The sequence below is a fragment of the Aristolochia californica genome, unplaced genomic scaffold (assembly GCF_029961685.1).
Source record: "Aristolochia californica isolate CCGP_79_NKW_82.1479 unplaced genomic scaffold, dmAriCali1.0.hap1 SCAF_3, whole genome shotgun sequence".
NCBI classification, from domain to species: domain Eukaryota; kingdom Viridiplantae; phylum Streptophyta; class Magnoliopsida; order Piperales; family Aristolochiaceae; genus Aristolochia; species Aristolochia californica.
Window position 1 is genome coordinate 325,598 of NW_027181992.1, and position 20,110 is coordinate 345,707.

Here is a 20,110-nt window from a genome sequence, read left to right on the forward strand (position 1 = left end):
GATTTTGCTAAATAAACTCTTCAATTATAGAACTTTCCGATTAACTCACTGAACCAAAATCACGTTCCTCGGCGGTGGTATAACAGAAGGGTACTCTTGCATACAGGTTTAGCGGTTTTTGTACCCGCAATATGCCCTGTGAAGAGCTCTGCGAACACTGGGAAAAGAAAATAAAGAGAAAAAATAAGAAAAAATAAAATAAAGAGAAAAAATAAGAAAAAATAAAATAAAATAAGTTTTCTCTTACTTGGATGTATAAAAAAGAAATATTATTTCTCTTGTTCATAAATCATATGCACAAGAAAATTATAAAAATAGAATAATAATTATTATTTTAATAAAAATTAATGATTAAAATTATATACAAGTTTAAAGAACTAAAATAATTAATTGAGTTTCAATATTACCTATTTAAAAATTTTTGGGAGAAGAACCTAATTTGTAGTCACAACTCACCGTTTACAAAATTCAAACTAAACTTTTATGTAGGGACCATTTGTGCGGAAAATAAAATGACAAAAAATGAATCAGGAAATTATTATATTTGATTCTTCTTGCATTTTGTGATGCTTCATGAAATAATAAAAAAATTAATTATAGTGTTTGTATTTATATTATAAAAAAAAATTTGAGGTTAAAAAAGTGGTGAGTAATTAAGAACTATTTTTTGCGTTTTTTTAATTTTGTAATTTCTCTATTGGAGTCAAAAATCAAGAAACTGATTATTATTTTATAGTTTTTATATTTTTTTAAGCTAAGAAAAAATCAAACGGAAAAATTTCCTTACCGTTGACATTTGATTGCAAGAGTCTGTTCCTTATATTTTTATTTTTATTTTATGAAATTTTCAAAATCGAAAAAAAAAATTCATAATTTTAAATTTAATAACAAATAAAAATAAAAATAAACTTACAAAATAAAATCCGTAGATACTGAAGGGGTGGGTTCCGAACCACCCCGGTGACTGGTGAGGAGTTTGGTTGTCATGCTACACTACACTGGAGGCGCAAGTGGCTTTTAACCGGCACTCCAGATTTCCAAGGGTAGGGCTGGCCTTTCTCTCCCGCATAAAATGTCATTTTCATAAAGCTTCCGAAATGTGAGTGTTTACTTACTGAGCAAGCTGCGAGCTTATACCCTGCAGAGCTCAGGTTTTCTCTTCGTCCTTCATATTCTGCTTTGCTGTAAGGATATCAATAAGTTCTATGTCAGAAACGAAGGAAGATCCAGACTACCTTATTAGACCAGAGGAAGAGAAAGAAGGGAATGTTGTCGACTCGGCCGATTTCATTTTCAGGAAAATCGGAGATTCGATCCCTTTGAAGTCTCTTCATGCTGAATTCGCTCTCGAAAATGCTCCATCGCAGGCGTTGGCTGTCAGCGAGAGGTTCCGTGTACTGCTTTTCGCTCATTCCGGAGGTGGGATATTGTCTATGTTTCTAATTCCGTCGCTTTGTCATTTACCTTTCTGTTTATTTTATCTTCTATAACTCCGTCTTTCGATGTCTAGGATTCTGTGTTGTAAACACCAAAGATGCCATTGATTTGGCTAAACAGATAAAGGAAAATGGAAAAAAGTCCTCCCTGCAGGAAATTAGTGTGGTAGACGTGTCAATTGGCCAGGTTTCTCTGTTGGCATTATCTACAGCTTCCTCAACTATTGCTGCCTGTGTTGGTGGGGATACGTACTTCTTCTCAGTTGCTTCGCTTCTCAATAAGGTACGGTTACGGTTAGTTGAAAGAAATTGTTCTACTTTACACTTTTGACATATATGTAGTATCCAGTATGTTTTGGCGATGCTTACAATATAGTGCTCATATGCTTCTATTCTTAGAGGTTTTCTAACTCCCATCCTGCCATACACTGACTTAAAAGTCGAATTTAACTTTGCAAGACGAGCTTCCGCAATAGGTTGTGTACATACCTTGTTCGAACAAGATATCATACTTGCTCAAAATTTGAACATATTGCCTTGATGACACAGTTTTATCAGGTAAACGTGCCAATATCATCATTGTCTAGGATGAGAAGAAGATACCGAGAGGTTATCAGGGTGATTTATTACTTCATGGAAAGAAATGAACTGTATAATTTTTTTTTCCAAACTAATTCAATGTTTCCCACATTGCTTAGAATGAAATGCATCAGGCAAACTGTGATAGCTCTAGCCTTTACACTGGTATATGTAAAGATTCCATTGAATGTACTACTGGCTCTGCAGTTGTACAGATGTTCAACTCATTTGGTTTTCTTTTGAGAATAGTCTATTAGGTTTCTGTCTTAGTCTACTTCACCCTGGTCGTGATTTGTCTTCTTGCATTTTGTTATGTTGGTTGAGATTAGTGTCAAATTTCATAATGCAATACCTTCAGATTACCTGTTTTCAAGCTATTTTCTCTCATCAAATGGGCTTAAGAATGGTCTTATGAAATATATCTTTTGCCCTTTCCAGCTGTTTGTTATGTGAATTATTATTTGTTTTCTTGTTGATCAATTCAACTCGACTTCTCACAATTTCTCCTTGTTGTATTGCTATTGTGGAGGTGCAAGAACTGTCTTCATCATGTTCAGTTGGTGAATCTAGCCATGTTAAGGACTTGAGGTGGAGAAAGGACGCTGAGAATTCTTATGTTGTGCTTTCAAGTCATGGGAAACTTTATCTTGGAGAATTGGGTGGTCCTCTTATGGATGTAATGGACAACGTTGATGCTGGTTTGTGTTGACTTTCAAGTCTAACTACTTTTTCTCTGTGAATTTCATGTTCTTTATAGAGATTATATTTCAATCTCATCCTAAAGTTTCAACAAGGCTAAACTTTCTCTTTCTTGACTTTTTTATTATTTCAAAGTAGTTCTTGCATGATCTTACAAAGTACACTTTTATTGTTGACACCATCAATGGCATGCATTCTTTACGTGCTTGATTTTCATCCGATTAGGCTCCTTTGCTTGTGATGTTTGCCCTCGTGATCTGTGCTTTCAAGATAAAAGGATGGTGCCATTGCTCACTTAGCTAATAGGTTGAATGCCATATGCTTAATCCTTGGTAATTACTTGATTTAGGCATTGCTGTTGGTCTCGATAATTGTAGCTACAGAATATTTTAAATAATTAAACTCTCTCAGTGTGTGATCAAACAATGTGTAATGACGCTTGATCAATGGACATTTTTTTAACAAATTGATAGATAATTTGAATTCAAATGATTTGTGAGTTGTTTAATACCTAAAGGCATTTCAGGGCACATGTTTGTTATTTGAAGTGGAAGAATATTGGGATAAATCTTCACTTTTATATGTACAAAGTTATTTAAACTTTATGCATTGGTCAATATTTTGTTGTGATAGAGGGGAAGTGCAGGTGATTGGATATCTAATCTGGCTTGTATATAATACGGACACAGGGGTATTTTGGTCATTTGACATTATCAATATAGGTGTCATATTCTTCTAGCATAATAGTTTACATTTCATATACTTGTATTTCAAATTTCATTCAATCAGATGTGTATAGAGAGAGAATTATAGAGATTCTTGTAATCAAGGGTATGTTTGTCTTTTCAACTTTAATCACTCAAGTGATATATTTAAGAGGACCAGTCTCAATTCCCGAGACTGATTAATGCAGCCTCCTCTCTGCTGCTTTCTCCATTTTCTCTTCTCTCTTAATCTCTCTTAATACTCCATATTTATCATGTATCAGCATAGTAACGTCCATTCTTTGAGCAACATCGTCCGAGATTGGTACATTCAGAAGCTGCTCAAAGAATTTTGAAATATTTGAAAGGTGCTCTTGGAAAAGTGCTAATATATACTTAAAAGGAAAGGTTAATGTATTGGGATGCTCTGATGCAAATTATGTTGGCTGCAAAATGGATAGGAGATCTATTATTGGTTACTGTTGTTTTGTTGGAGGTAATCTAGTTAGTTGGAAAAACAAGAAACAAACTATAGTGGCAAGATCTAGTGCCCAAGCTGAATATAGGGCAATGGCTCACACATTTAGTGAACTTATGTGGGTTAGGTACTTCAGTTAGGAATTAGACGCCCTAATTCGAAACTAATGAGAGCAATAATAATAATCGCGGAAGAAAAGAAAAGCAAGCATGAGAACAAACAAGATTTATACAGGTTTGCCTCAAGGTGAGACTACGTCTTGTCTTTCGCTTCTGCAGTAATCCATTATAAAAATGAAATAGTTTACAAAAGAATCGCACACACACTTACAAGTGGTTTCTTCTCTAACCTCTCTTGGCCACAACTGATGCTCTTCGGATGATGATAAAACCCTAACAACGGCGCCCCCAAATATAAAGGAAAAATTAGGGCTACCACGTTACAAGAGTAAAATTCTCAAATTGCCCTTAATAAAACAACAATTAATATATCGACTCAGTTGATTAGGCTCCACAACTTAACACCTTCCTCATTGAATTTGGTTTTTCTGTTCAAGAGCCTATGGTTATGAAATGTGATAATAAGGCTGTCATATTACCCAGTGTTTAGATTGTCATTTTATTAGAGATGTTGTTATGCAAGGGAAAGTGGTTGCTCTGTATGTGAAGTCTTTAGAGCAACTCGTAGATGTGTTTGCTAAACCTCTTGGAAAGCGAGAGCTCTTTGGATTTTGCAACAAGCTAGGACTTTTTGAATGTTCCAGCTTGAGGGGGAGTATTTCAATACAGAAATAGGGGTATTTTGGTTTTTTGACATTGTCATATAGGTGTCATATTCTTACAGCATGATAGCTTACATTTCATATACTTGTATTTCAAATTTCGTTCAAATTTGATATGTATAGAGAGAGTTATAAGGATATTTATAATTAGGGGCATTTCTGTCCTTTCAACTTTAATCACTTAAATGATATATTTAAGAGGATTAGTCTTAATTCCTGAGACTGATTAATGCATCTTCCTCCCTGCTGCTTTCAACCTTCTCTCTTACTTTCCCTCAGTACTGCATATTTGTCAATGCACACACACACACATAAATGGAAAAGGCAATGATTGAAAATAAAAAATAACAGACTGCGACAGGGCAGTGGCAACAAGAGATGAATGGTTCAATCCTTTTATAGGTAATGAATTAGCAACAAAATTTGAAAAAAGGGTAATACAATTTTAAAGGGAAACTTGGTCGCGGGCAATGTCTTGTTTATTGCTTATTTGTTTTAAGCAGAGCAGTTTGAAGTGAAATTTTCTGCTCACTTTCCTTCTTCAAAATTTGTTTTGAGTATCAATTTCTCGCTGTCCTAGTCATTGTGCTTGTTCTTGCATGAAATTGAACCTCGTTTGAATCAGGTATTGTACCTTTCTTGTTTCTTTCTCTTGTGTTTTTTTATTTAAACCATTTTAGTCCAGCCATTCCAAAAGTAATTTGTCAGTTACACCGACTTGTCTATCTTTATCAATGAAAAAATAAAATCATTTATACTACCATTTTGCTGGACTTTTGATGTGTTAAAGTTGAGTCAAGGTTCATTTCAAGATGACTAGCCGAAGTTAGGAGATCTTTTCTCAATTAATAAGCACAGGCTTTTTATTAACATTGATCTAGTGGGATTATTCCCAATAACATTCTCAATAACATTCTCCCTCATGTTCAGGCCTACACAAGGCAAGGGGCAACACATATGGGGTATAAACAAAGCACAAAGTAGGCTCAATAGAATAGACAGCCTGCTTTGATACCATTTTAAAGTTGGGTCCTGCTTCATCTTAAAATCACTAATTGAAGTAGGTCTTTTCCCAACTAATAACCACATGATCTTTCCTAACATTAATCTATGGAGGATTATTCCTTCTAACATGATTTAATAACTTATTTTGGTTGGTTCATATTAAATATTAAAAAAAGAAGAAGAAAAGGTTGGTTCATATTAAATATTAAAAAAAGAAGAAGAAAAGGTTGGTTCATATTTATAATTATCTTTCAAAAAATAATATTTGTTGATTATCTCATTCTGTAGTTGATTGGAGCGTGAGGGGAGATCATATCGTTGTTGCAAAAGACGTTATGTTGAGATTCTTCTCAGCTGAATTCAAGGTGCGAGCAAAGATGTCACTCTTGTTTGAATCATGGATAGGTGATGCTGATCCCACAAGTACCATAAGAGGTATTCTGCTTTTCACCATTCCAAAAAGAAGAATAAAACAATTTTGCTTAAATTTGAGTAGTATCACAACTTTTGACTCTTTATGTAAAGGTTATCTTCAAATGGAAAGCTCATAAACTATGTAAAATATTTATAATGTAGACTCATAAAGACCTCAGTAAATGAACTTATTGGATTCAACGTTGTGAACAGATCATGTAAAGTTTTTTTTTTTTTTTTTTACATAAAAAAATAAGAGGATGTCATATTTTTTATGATGATGTTGACATAGGAGATTGAGAACATATGTAAAATTTCAATGTATCATGTATAAATTTTTTATTATAATGTTGACATAGGAGATTGAGGACCTATGTGAAAATTTCAATGTATCATGGCAACACGGCTAGGAGCACAAATAGTATTGCTAACACCTTGGATAGGGAAGGGGTTCCTTGGCAGGCAGCAGTACGTCGCTATTGCTGACACCTTTTTTTTTTTGCTTTTTCTTTGTCGTGCTTTCTTTTTATACCTCTTTCTCCGGGGCTTTTGTAATGGAGTTCTCTTTCTCATTGTTATGAAAAATATTAAGAAGCTTCCAAGGGACAAAAGCATATAACTTGATGTTCATTAATAAAAATGCAGAAGAGATCATGAAGCACAGCATAGGGAAACAATCAAGCAAGCAGAATGGCATTGCCTTCAACAAGATGTTGGCAGGCTGCTCCACTTCTACGCAAAGAATCTGCTAAGCTATTGATGCATCTTGGACTGTGCATCCTAGAGATGGATAAATTTATGCTAATGTCTTCCAGCTCATCAAAGAATATAAGGAATTGCCTGGGGAAAGTTTCTTCCCTGAAGCCAGCTGATGACAACTGGATTGGATGTTTTAAAAAAGACCATTTGGCATGTCCTATCAATTCAGACCTTGATTTTTTTTAAAAAGCTATCTTCAGAGATTGATTCAGGACTATAGTTGGATGAAGATAGATAGCTCCTCAGTGGAAAGAATATAATTGTTCAATGAAGCGGCAATTTGGGTGGTAAGATTTTGGTGTTTTTATGAAGGACTGTAGGAGCCCTTTATTTTGTACAGAAGATTCTGGTGAAAAGGGTAGCCAAAAACTATTGAGTCGATATAATGTAAAGATTTACCATTATATCGAGACAGAGTCACACCTGATTCCATGTTGTCACTGACATGAGATAGATAATTGTTTAAGTGCGCTTAAAAGGATTTATTTCTCTTCATGTCAAAAGGAAAATAAGAGAGTATAGAGAGAGAAATTGAAGGAGAGAAGAGTTTGAGGGGAGAGAGCTTTGAGAAGACTTTCGTTATGATCTCTTTTATAAGTGAAAAAAGACAAAGGTAACAAAATTTCCCTCTACACTTAAAATCACTTATAACCTTAGGTCTCTCAATATACATAATCAAAACACATGAAACTAAGTCTAATTACATAATTAAACATGTTGAACAAGGTAATGTAGACTTCAGAATAACAATTGATGGGAAAAGATGAAACTATCCCTCAATAGATGTATTAACAATCCCCCTCAAGTTGGAGCATATATGTCCATAAGCCCCAACTTGTTACAAAATATCACTAATTCGTGTTTACCCAAAGCTTTAGTAAACACATCTCTACTTTGATCACCAAATCGAATATAGGGACTAATGACTTCTTTCCTCATTACTGCATCTAGAATAAAATGACAATCCACCTCAATATGTTTAATTCTCTCATGAAAAACTAGATTCCCTGCAATGAATATAGTTGCCTTATTACCACAAGATAGTCATAAGTTCATCCTGGTGTAAATCCAATTCAATTCTTACCCATATTAGTTCACTGATAGTATGAGCCATTGCTCTATACTTGGTTCATTAGATCGAATTACAACATTTTGTTTTTTGTTTTTCTAGCTTATCAAATTGCCTCCTAGATTACACAACAACCTGTATAGACTTTATATCCAATTTCGAATCCGCATAGTTTTCATATGAAATATCTTCTATCTTCAGGTGATTATGAGGCTTAAAAAAGAGTCCCTTTCCAGGTGACCCTTTCGAACATCTAAAGATTCTCTATGCAACCTCCAAATGAATTTTGCGTGGGCATTCCATGAATTGACTAACTACACTGACAACAAAGAATATATTAAGACGAGTAACAATAGCATATATGAGTTTGCCAACTAGCCTACATCGTCTTATCATTGAGTTCAATACTTTGATCATCATACTCTCCGGATTGCTCAATGAGCTTTAGATCTTCTAGGGCCATCTGGTGGGATCCTTCCTTATTGAAGGCGACTCCAAGATTGTCATTGACTGGTGTGCAAAGTCAACCCCTCCTCCCTGGCGGTATTGGGATATGTATTCTGAAATATGTTTTTATTCTCTTTTGAACTGTAATTGGGACCACATCCCTAAGTCTACCAATCATTTAGCAGACACTCAGGCTAAGTTGGGTGTTTCACTCCAACATCTTGTTGTGGAGGAAGGCCCACCTAGTTAGGTTTATATTATTTCTCCCTCTTTTTTAATAGTTTTTACATCCTTCTTAAAAAGTTAAAAATAAAGATCATGCTCAACTTCCATTGGAGTTTCAATTGGCTTGGCACCCAGTAATCCATGCTCTTGCAACATATCTGTGACATATTTCCTCCGTGTTAGCACAAGACTTGCCTTGCTTGATCCCCAAACAACATTTCGAATAACCAAGATCTTTAGTTTAAATGTTTTGCTAGATGTGCTTTTACTTCCTGAATAATTGTCACATCACTACTAGATAATATGATATTATCAACGTATACTAACAACACCACAATACTGGATGACTACTTCAGGACAAAAAGAGAATTATCATAGTCACTCTTGGAGAATCTAGTGGACAAGACAACTTGACTTAATTTCTCAAACCATGCATGCGGACTATGTTTGAGACCATATATCGCTTTCTTGAGCCTGTAAACTTTATTAATATCCCCTTGAGCAATATACACAGGAGATTGCTCTATATAAACTTCCTCTTCCATATCACTATACAAGAAGACATTTTTAATGTCAAGTTGACATAGTTACCACCCATGGTTCTTAGCTATAGAAACCAAAATCCGTACAAATGATAATTTGGTAACTGGAGAAAATGTCTCAAAAACATCAACTCCACAAGTCTGTGTGTAGCCTTTGGCTACCAATCTAGCTTTGTATCTCTTGATAGATCTGTCGACCTTATATTTTATAATATATTCCCATCTACATCCAACAACTATGGCACTTGGTGCAAATCAGACAATTGCCAGGTCCCCCTATCCAACAATGCTTCCATCTCAACATTCGTGGCTTACTTCCAATGTGGAGAGGAGAGAGCAGACTGCATTGAAGAAGGAATAGTGTAAGAAGACAATGACAAAGCAAACTCTTTGTATTGGTTAGACAACGAATCAAATGAAACAAAATTTGAAAATGGATAATGAGTACCTTTTTGAACACCCTTCCGAAGAGCAATAGGAAGATGTAGATCACTTACCTCAGGATCAGCAGACGAAATGGGTTATTGACCCGGTGTGAGAGAGGGAACTGTAGCCTGAGATTGGGGCGCCCGTCTTCTATGATATACCTATAGTGGTTTCTCAACAGTAACACTAGGTGAAGGTCTTGGAACATTGTCTACAGTTGTAGGAACTACTATCTTTGCACCTGTAGTAGGAGAAGGAAACACATCTATAGTGGAGGATGCAAGGAGGGAGTATCCTAAAAAAATGTTGCATCGACAAATACATATGTTTTCTTTGTTGAAGGACAAGAACATTTGTATCTCTTATATGTATAAAAATATTTTAGGAAAACACACTTTAATCCACGAGAAGACAATTTATCTCTAGATGGACCAAACACGTGCAAAATATATGCATCCGAATACACGTGGAGATAACGGGAGTAACGAAAGGGAAGGTATTAAAAGCTATATGTGTATTTTATTCCCAAGATTAGAAGAAGGCATCTTGTTCATGAGAAAATACGTAGTTAGAATTGTATCACTCCAATACAACTTGGGTACATTCATATGTCAAAAAAAGGTACATGCCACTTCCAACAAATGACGTTAAGCAAAAAAAGACAGATACAAAATTGCCCCTATACACTTAAAATCACTTATAGCCTTATATCTCCCAATATACATAATCAGAACTCATGAAGCTAAGTCTAGTGACATAATTAAACATGTAGAACAAGGTAAAGTAGACCAGAAACAACAACTGATGTGAAAAGATGAAACTACCCCACAATAGGTTTTCTAACACTTCACGTGGGCCATTATTTCACTTTTTTAGATGTTGTCCACAATGATGGAGTGAGGCTGACCATGATTATTTGTTTGGATGCTTTCATGTTTTCGGTATTACAGTTGACTTGTAGTTACAACGTTTAAACCCTTTTCTGTAAAGAGCCATTGGTCTGAAGAAATTCTCATACTTGGATATGGAGCTTGGATTTATGATTTTCTTTTAGGAACCAACAAGTTACACTTCACTAATGAGAACAAAGAGTGCTGATAAAACTGATTTGACTTGTTTGTGTTGGAGAGGCCCTTACCAAAAAAATTCTTGGGTACAATTCTACGGGCATCAGTGAAATAAAAATAAAGCTAAAGCTCGTGGTCTCTGAAATAACCAATAATTATGTGATTAACGATTTATGAAGGGGTAATACTTTCAAGGGGAAAAAAGAACAAAGGGTAATAGGTAAGTCCCATATATTCTGGTGGCCAAGCATGACGAAGGTGTGTGGATTTGCTTAGTTATTTCTGGCTTGCAAATGATTTATATTCCCAGTTTAAAGAATATTTGCCTTCAGGAATTTAATAAATTTGTCTGGAGAATATCTCAGGAACTTTAGAACTGATGTTTATGTGGTACTTGTTGAGGGTGAGTTAGTGCTGCTGAGGGAAGAATTCTGATTAATGTTGATATTCTATAAGAGAGAGGGAGCAGAATAGACCATTTATTTTTTTATTGAACAATAATATTGTCCAGTTATTAACAAGTCACTTAATAATCTAGGATGACTTCTTTGAACTTCACCTTCAATTTGTTTCTTTTGTGGAAATGCAGTGGATTCTATCAAGTGGGTGCGCCATGACACTATTGTTATTGGGTGTGTCCGGTTGACTGAGGATGGTTATGAAGAGGGTTATCTTGTTCAAGTGATCACTGACAACAAGGGCGAGTTCACTAAGGTTATTTCCATCAACAAAAAATGTGTTTAAGTTGGTAACTGATGCTTGCAAAATGGTTAATATTCTTTATTTTTAACATTTGGCTCACTTATTTTGTTTCTGTCATTGATTCTAGACTTTATTTATCTTTTGGTCTTTAAGCTTTGAAGCATTTCTTGTTATGTTGTTGATGCTTAGTTATGGTTTTGGAATTTCTACACTAATTCTCTTCAATATCTTTTGTCAGTTGCTGCCACGATGTAATGATGTTCATCAATTAGTTTAGAGCACCCACTTTTTTCAGCCTATCTTTATGTAGAAAAGTTATATTGGGAGATTTTGGTTAGTTTTAGCATATATGGAGTTTGTTGCTACTAGGAGTGGTCGAAAATTGATCACCAACTCTCTCATTTCCTGTGTTGGCCAATGGTAATTTTTTCTTCGATCCCTAAACCTGCAGGGATCTCTGTTGAGAGGTTGCAGACGAGAATTGTCTTTCTGTCTCAACAGTTTTTGTTCTATGGTTTCTCTTTCCCAGAAATAGGTTTCTAAGCCATTGTAGTCTTAGTCAAACAGTAATCAAGTTTCCAGGAATTCCTTTCAGAAACAGGTTCTGGAATTTGCAAAAATGACCTCAAACTCCATATGTGTTAACATTAACAAATAAGTGCTCAGAGCAGTCATGGAGCTTAAATGGCGCTCATGTTCCACTGGTAATTCATAATGTTTTCGAAGAATTAGGTACTTTGATATGCGGTTACCTGTTTTTTTCCAAAACCATTATCCTAAAAGTAGATTTGTGTGGTTCGTCAGGTTGGGCATCTGTTAATATACAAATTTTTTAGAGATATTACTGCACTTTTCTCTCTAAGTAGTGCCCCACATCAAAATTTTGACATTTCTATTTGAAGCTTGAAACTGTGATCTCCATTATTTTCCTTTTCTTTTGTTTTGTTTTATTTGGGAATGTTCTTTTGACCTCCATATTTGTTCTTTATAGAATTTGTTGCTTTGCACTTGTAGGCTTCTTGCAATCCCGTGGTCCTTTCCTTCACTGAGTTGTTTGCTTATGTTGTTGATGATATTGTACCTGCGACTGGACCTTTTTTGCTAATGTGCTATTTGGAGCGCTGGTATGTTTTACTTGTAGGTGTGCTAAAGGATTCTTTGGTGTCCTATCATTCCATTTTGGAATTGATGGATCATATTGATTTTCTCTGACAGGGAGCTAGCACTTGCTGCCAATAGAAAGAATACAGATCAGCACATTGTTTCATTAGGATGGTCACTTGGTGACAGTGAGGGGGTAGCAGCTGTGGTTGAGTTTAGGCAAGACAAAGATCTCCCTAGGATTGAACTTCCAGGTTCTGCTTATCCTTTCTTGTATGAGACTTAACAGAATTCTCTTTAATCTTATCTTGTTTCATCATATAACTAAGAAATGCCTAATTTTGTGATCTCATCTAGAATAATGTGGATCTTTTGTGGCTATTGGTTGGTGTACATCAACTATCTCCATCCCATTTCCCCCCTCTCCTCTCCAAAAATAAGAAATAAAATATTTTACATTTCTCAGTCTTAGGTTCTTTTATGATATCCCCGGCAGGCAATTTATAAATAGTCTTTCAAGTTAAGGGTTGGAGATGAAATTTTTTGTTTCTTTCCATGCAATTACTTTTTTACCATTGGTCATTGGTCTGTTCAGTTGATATCTACTTCCTTCTAGAAAATTCTTGGAGTTTTTGCTTATTTATGTCCTTCATTTCAGAGAGTGGAGATGATAATCTGATTGTGGGACTTGGGGTGGACAAAGTTTCCATATATGAACAAATTGAGTTAGTTAGGAGCACAGAGGAACGCAAAGAACTATCACCATATTGTATTCTCATGTGTCTTACATCTAATGGGAAACTTATCATGTTTCATGTTGCAAGGTATACTGTCGAAAAATTCTTGTGCAGTTTTAAGTGCTTTTACTCCTGAAAGCTGTCAGGCATTTTCCTGCCATGTTAAACTATTCCTCTTTTTACTATGTCATATGTTGTTGCAATGGTCTTGAATGGATGCCTTTCTTATTGAAGAATTACAGATACATCAGAGCCACAGCAGGTTCTCTCTGTGCCCAAGAGTGACACTCCTGCGACTGTGTCTTTGGGAGGCACGCTGTCCAAAATTGCTTCAGGGACATCAAAACATGAAGTAGAAGCAGTTGTTATTGATGGTCAATCAAGGCACATAGATGAAGTAGTTGTCCAAAAAAATAAAGCTGACATTGTACCCAAAAGTCTAGTCCAAGTTACAGAAAAGAATGAAGTTACTAGTTCACCTTTCTTGCCAAGCTCAAACTTGGGGAAAATTACTGTAAAATCTCCTGTTATCAATCAATTTGGTTCCGAGAAAGAATCTCAAGCACCTGCTTGGACTGGAAAAGCACAAACTAACTTATCTACTTTTAATCAACCATTTTCTATTGTTATTCCTAAGAGTGATGGAGTGAGTAATGGATCTGCAGGAGCCACTTGGTCAAGTAGCTTTCAAAATGCCTCATCTGGGTCTCAGTCCTCTGGAAACCTCTCTCTTGGGGATGGTTTTAGTCTAAAAGCTTCGAATTCTATTTCTAGTGGACCTGCTAAAGGTGAGACTGTTGCTGTGAAGCAATCAACTAATCAGGATGTGATTAAGAATCAGATGGGTAAGGGTTCTTCTGGAATTTCTGGTATGAGTAGCTTCCAGGGTGCTAGTTCTGGATCACAGTCCTCAGGAAACCTCTTGTTCTCAAACACCTACAGTTCAAAAATTTCATCTTTTGCTTCTAGTGCATCAGCTTTTGGTTTTGGACATAAAAGTGCTAGTTTACCTACTGAAGGCCATAGTTTTCAATCTATTGTGCCATCTGCTAGTCAAGCCTTAGGTTCGAAGGAACCTGTTTCTAGCACGACAGCTTCAATCCTTTCTTCTTCAAGAACAACTCAAGGGGAACAACGGAGAATAAGTTCTGCAGAGCTACAAAAAGCTGATTCTGTGCCTACTGCACATACTTCTGTGATAGCGAAAGCGCAGGGTTCTAAGGGCAATGTGATGGTCACACATCAGAAGACTCACCTATCCACTCATGAACCTGAGCTGTCAAAGAGTTTCCACAATGTAATAAAACCTTCCAAGAGTACCTGAGTGCAACTTTATCTTCAATTTCACCATTCCTTATTTTACTTTTTGATGAACTTAATTGCCAACTATGTCAGGTGAATGATATGGTGAAGGAATTGGATATTCTCCTTGCTCATATCGAAGAAGAGGGTGGGTTCCGAGACGCTTGTACTCTCTTTCTGGAGAGTTCAGTTTTGCAGTCAGAAGAGGGTCTAGAGATGCTTTCAGAGAGATGCAGAACTTGGAAGGTGATTCTATGCTACTGTTGTCTTATCCTCATGTGGGGATTAAGAACGAGGTCTCATGTTTGCTTTTGATTGAATGCATTTCATGTGTTCAAGAATTTTTACCTTTTCTAAGATTTTTCTTAGTTGTATTTAATGCTCATTGACTGTATAGGATAAGATGGCCGAACAAGCACAGGATATTCAGCGACTTCTAGACAACACTTTGCAACGTAAGTTTCACATTCTCCTAAATTATTGAATCGCAATGTGAACTATATATCATTTCTTCTTTCTTTGAGCGTAGTAGTAATTTCTTATAATTTATATCAAGCCTCTGTCTTTAAAGGAATTGTACTTTAGATTTTTTTTCTTATTATAGTAAAACTTATATAAATACGCTGCAGACTTCCATGATACGTTTTTACAGTGTTAATTCCAGTTTACTATTCATGCAACCTAACATGTGATAACTTTTTTTATTCTCTTTTGTTATCAAGTTTTGGCAAGGAAAATCTATGTAGAGGGCCTTCTTAAACAAGCATCTGATAAGCAATATTGGGAACTTTGGAATCGCCAAAAGTTGAATCCTGAATTTGAAATGAAACAACGTCAGATAAATTCCGTTCACCAGGTGGATGAACTTTCATTTTTTCGTTTAAATGCTATCATAACACTTTTCTGGTGATGTTATAACTACCTCTTCTCCTCTCAGCAGACTTTGGTCAATCAGCTTATAGAACTGGAAAGGCATTTTAACATGCTGGAATTCAAAAGATTTGGTGATAGTGAAAGAGTTACCATGGGTCGAAGAACATCTAGCCGTGGTTTAAATTCTTCAAGGTATAACTTTCTAATGGAATGTTTGTCCTAACCTGTATTAAGAGTAATGGGGTTGTGAGGAGCTGATTTTCTGTATGTGTCATGACATGAGTGATAAATGACCATTTTCACTTCCGTCTGCAGGGAAGTTGAATCTTTCCATAGTTTGCACAGCACTGTGAAGTCACAGTTATCAATCGCAGAACAACTCTCAGAATGCCTCTCAAGACAGATGGCCATGCTGAAAATCGAGTCTCCACCTTTGAAAAGGAAAAATGTAGCAAAGGAATTGTTTGAATCAATAGGCCTAGCATATGATGTTGCTGAGAGTTTCATATCTCCTGTTGCAAAAAGAACTAGCAATGCCCCAGAGTCTGTCCAGAATACTATGGCATCTTCATTCACCAACATGAAGGAGCCCTCCAGAAGAAACCCATTGAGTGCCTTGAAGGGTACTGAACCTGAAACTTCAAGGAGGAGGAGGGATTCACTGGACATGGTAATTGTTTTAGTGGAACTGATTATGCCTTGCATTTGGTGATTGGTCCTGTGAAACTAGTGCACTTCTGTTTCTATCTTGCATGTGTTATTAACACGTATGTGATTCGATAGATAGTTTGGGATGAGGAAGGCCATTGGATTCCTGACTTAAGCATTATTCAGGCTCTTGGTTTAGGGTAATGGAAAGAACTTGAGAGGTCAGGATCTTGAGAGGCTGGTTTTGGCATTGTTGAGTGATAGAGTTTGACGTCTAGAGTTTAGTCTTCATAGTGTGTGGTGTTTGAAGCCTGTGATCACTCTTCTTATGAGTCTTTTATCTAGTCTTCATGAAGCTATTGCATAATTATCATTCCAAATGGGAATCTACCATGTACTTCAAGTTCTTGTTCTCTATATGTGAGCCAATGCAATTTGGTCTCTCCTTTTCTCCCAATGAATTTTTTGCTATTTTCAGAAAAATACGCCATTGTATGACCTTGATATTACTTTAAGCAAAGGGTACAATGGTTGCTCTCTTGAACTTAGCTGGTTTGAGTAATATTTTGAGTTATTTTTGCAGAGCTGGACGAGTTTCGAGCCACAGAAAACCACTGTTAAAAGGTTGTTGCTAGAGAAGCAGCCATTGGGCTGGGAAGATACGCCTTCTTTCCGGAATAAACATGATATTTTTAATGAACATATAGAAGAAGGCTCTGATGTGGGTCATGCAATGGATCAAAATAAAACCAGATGCTCCTCTGTTTCTCTATCTGCTAAAAAGGAACTCAATCTTCACCATGAAAGCAAAGGTATGCATAGTTTGTTGATACGCTTTCTTTTGTTGGTTCAAACTAAATATTCCCGTCAAATTACTGTATGTATGCCAATGTTTAGTCCTATTTACTGTTTCTGCAGAAAGGATGAATCTCAATCCTCCAGTGCAAGCCTCTGAATCTTCATCACCTAGTTTATTCAAATGGGCCAAGGATCATTCAGGGGCACCACAATCTGGATCTCCAAAATCTTCCCCATTACAGGATGTTCAAAGGCTTCAACTTCAAACATCATCATTGGGGAGGTCTGGTTTAATTAACACAAGGGAACAATCCCATTTCAGTGGAAGGCTGAATACTGAATCACCTCATGTGGGACAGTCCAATCCTTCCACCTTACAGGCTGCTGCAATTTCCCAAGCCAAATCACAAGTGAAATCTGAAAGTTCTGTAAATCAGACATTGATTAGAACAATCAGCACAACTTCACCTTCAAGGACTTTGATGCCTGAAAATGCACCTGATGAAAAGCCTTACACCACTGAAATTTCAAATACGAAAATTAAAGAGAGTCTTCAGATGTCAGCTTTTGCCTCTGCTTCTGGTGTTCCGGTAATTGATTCGTCTACTGAATCATCAATGTCCCTATCTTTATCTAAACTTTCTGAATCAAATGTTCTGGCATCATCAACAGCCCCTATACCAACTCAGTCTTTTGAAGCGTCGTTATCATCTTCTAAAACCACCAAAGATGCCAACCAAAAGATGCCAACTTTAATTTCCTCATCATCTTCCTTTTCATTTTCCAAGGTGTCCTCTTCTTTAGTTTCTCCATTGCCTTTCCTTTCTTCTTCAACACCATCAATTTCCTCTTCTTTATCAAATTCCCTATCTCTATCACCACTTCCTGAATCAGCTACTCTGTCATCCTCAACAGCCAGCATGTCATCTAATTTTTGTCAGGAATCATTAACCACTTTCAAAACCACCAAGGATACCAACCAAAGATCGCCGACTTTAACTTCCTTAACACCTTCCATCTTATCTTCTAAAGTAGGTTGTTCTTCAGTTTCTTCAACGCCCTTCCCCTTTTCAACACAGCCCTTATCTTCAACATTATCCTTTTCTTCTTCTTCTTCTTCTCCTTCCAGCCCTTCTGTTATAGAGTCACAAGTATCAACTCTTTCACCATCAGATATGCTCCATCCAGGGAATGTTGAATTAGGAGGTTCATCAGAAAATAAAGCTCCCCTTAAACCCTTTTCTGAGAGTGCACCTAGTCCAGCTTCTACTTCAACTGTATTTACTTCGTCATCTACTATTTCTTCAAGTCGTCAACTTGAACTTGGTTCAGAGCATAAACAAACTTCTTCGGGTGCAAACTCAACTGACGCTTTAGCTGGAAATTTATCTGGCTGCACAACTAGTTCTGTTACCACTACTTCTGGCCTCATTATGTTAGGAATTGCATCTAATGCTTCTTCACATACCCAGCCTGGGACAACGTCTGCTGTGGAGGTTCTATTGCAAACTTCTCCTTCAAACACTCTAGCAGATTTAAAGAATGACACGTCAGATGTTGCGATTTCTCAGGAGGATGAGATGGAGGAAGAAGCTTCAGAGATAAGTACTGGTTTAAATTTGGGTGCTTTTGGTGGTTTTGGGCTTGGAGTGGTACCTGCATCCAGTGGCCCAAAGCCTAATCCTTTTGGTGGCTCATTCTCCACTGCTTCTTCAAGCCCTGCAACCTCTTTCTCTTTGACAGTTCCTAGTGGGGAGCTGTTTCGACCTGCATCCTTTAGTTTTCCATCTCTTAGTCCTCCTCAACCATCACTGTCTCCAAATCAGGGTGGGTTTTCTGGAGGCTTTGGTTCTAGTACTAGTGGACAACCTGGTGCAAGTGGGTTTGGCCAGCCAGCACAGATTGGAGCCGGTCAGCAGGATCTAGGGTCAGTTCTTGGTGCATTTGGGCAGTCAAGACAGCTTGGTCCGGGTCTACCTGCAGTTGGGTTTGCATCTTCCAGTGGTATAGGTGGTGGATTTGCCAAGGCTGGTACAGGTGGTGGCTTTGCTGCAGCTGCTGCGGGTGGTGGAGGCTTTGCTGCGGCTGCGGCCCCCACAGCAGGTGAAGTTTTAGAACATAATGCATAAAGCTAGATTAAAAAATTGTGATGATACATTTTTTATTTCATAATTTCAGCGGTCTGGTAGATTATTTTGCTAATACTCTATACGCAAGATCAGCTCTATGGAATGTTGATTCATTTATTAGAATCTCATTGAATAATTCTCTATTTGACTTCGTATAGGTGGATTTGCAGCCTTTGGCAGCAATCTGGGTGGTGGTGGCTTATCTTCCTTTAATGCAGGTAACAACATGGCAGCTGGGAAGCCATCTGAGCTTTTTACACAGATGAGGAGATAACGGGGTTGTCTATTCCTGCGTGATCTTCACTGATGGTGCCTTTGCCTCCCTCTTCTGTTGCCCATGCCTAATGCCTCAATACCGATGTAATTTCCAAGTGTGACTGTTATCTACACCCAAGCTAAAAAACTTTTCGTGACTCTTCAAGTAGCACTGATTGGTGAAAAGCTATAGTCATGGGTTTAGTTGATCTGCTGCTGAGAAATGTTAGTGACACCTAGTATTGCTTCTTGTTGATTGAGGGTGCAGAAGGTGCTGTCGTGAATTTATAGTGATGGGTTTTAATTAATCTGCTGCTGAGTGACACCTAGTATTGCTTCTTGTTGATTGAGGGTGCAGAAGGTGCTGTCGTGAATTTTTAGTGATGGGTTTTAATTAATCTGCTGCTGAGAAATTTTTGCCACCATCAATAAGTGCTTATTGATCGTTGACGCCACTATATCATCCGCTTCACTTTCGGATAAGTTTGAAACTGTGGCTTCCTGCTCATCTTTGATCGTCAAGGCTGCTTGTAGGTGTAGAGTATATCGGCTGACGTGGTGCTGGCATGCCCAGTGAACAGGTTTTAACATGAGGATTGACGGATTGAATAGGTTCTATTCCCAGGGTTTTCTCGGTTTTACTTGCATATTCTGCTCTTTTCTTATATTTTTGTGGGTTTATACTTGTTTGACTTCAGCAGCAAATAGATAAAGAAAATAGAAGAATTCTTACCTAAGCAAACCCATAAAAGCTGGGCAACTTAAAACAATATTGACATCGTAGTTTTTTTATTTTTCTGGACTACACAATTTTGCCTCCAATAAATATGAATAATAAATGATGAATATTGGTGTAACTTTTTGCAACGAATTCGATATCTTTTTTTATTGCCAGTTCGCATACAAAGCTTCTGGCGCTCTTTGTTTACTCAGA

At 36.9% G+C, this 20,110-nt stretch overlaps 1 protein-coding gene across 1 annotated transcript; it reads left to right on the forward strand.

Moving 5' to 3' along the window:
• Positions 1 to 1,097: 1,097 nt before the first annotated feature.
• Positions 1,098 to 19,501, forward strand: LOC137958699 (nuclear pore complex protein NUP214). The gene is made up of 17 exons (XM_068805794.1): positions 1,098 to 1,419; positions 1,511 to 1,719; positions 2,545 to 2,713; positions 5,971 to 6,117; positions 11,221 to 11,345; positions 12,348 to 12,457; positions 12,549 to 12,688; positions 13,093 to 13,258; positions 13,406 to 14,468; positions 14,567 to 14,719; positions 14,871 to 14,928; positions 15,196 to 15,329; positions 15,414 to 15,538; positions 15,662 to 16,016; positions 16,578 to 16,806; positions 16,913 to 18,895; positions 19,080 to 19,501. Exons 1-17 carry the CDS (start codon positions 1,206 to 1,208, stop codon positions 19,193 to 19,195), a joined length of 5,496 nt encoding a protein of 1,831 aa, XP_068661895.1. The 5' UTR covers positions 1,098 to 1,205; the 3' UTR covers positions 19,196 to 19,501.
• The last annotated feature ends 609 nt before the right edge of the window (positions 19,502 to 20,110 follow it).

Bases quoted from the DNA above. Each gene is read 5' to 3' on its own strand.
- LOC137958699 (XM_068805794.1), top strand. From the start codon at position 1,206: ATGTCAGAAACGAAGGAAGATCCAGACTACCTTATTAGACCAGAGGAA. The intron at 14,469-14,566 runs GTAATAAAACCT...CAACTATGTCAG, and splicing joins TGTCAAAGAGTTTCCACAAT to GTGAATGATATGGTGAAGGA. The intron at 16,807-16,912 runs GTATGCATAGTT...CTGTTTCTGCAG, and splicing joins TCTTCACCATGAAAGCAAAG to AAAGGATGAATCTCAATCCT.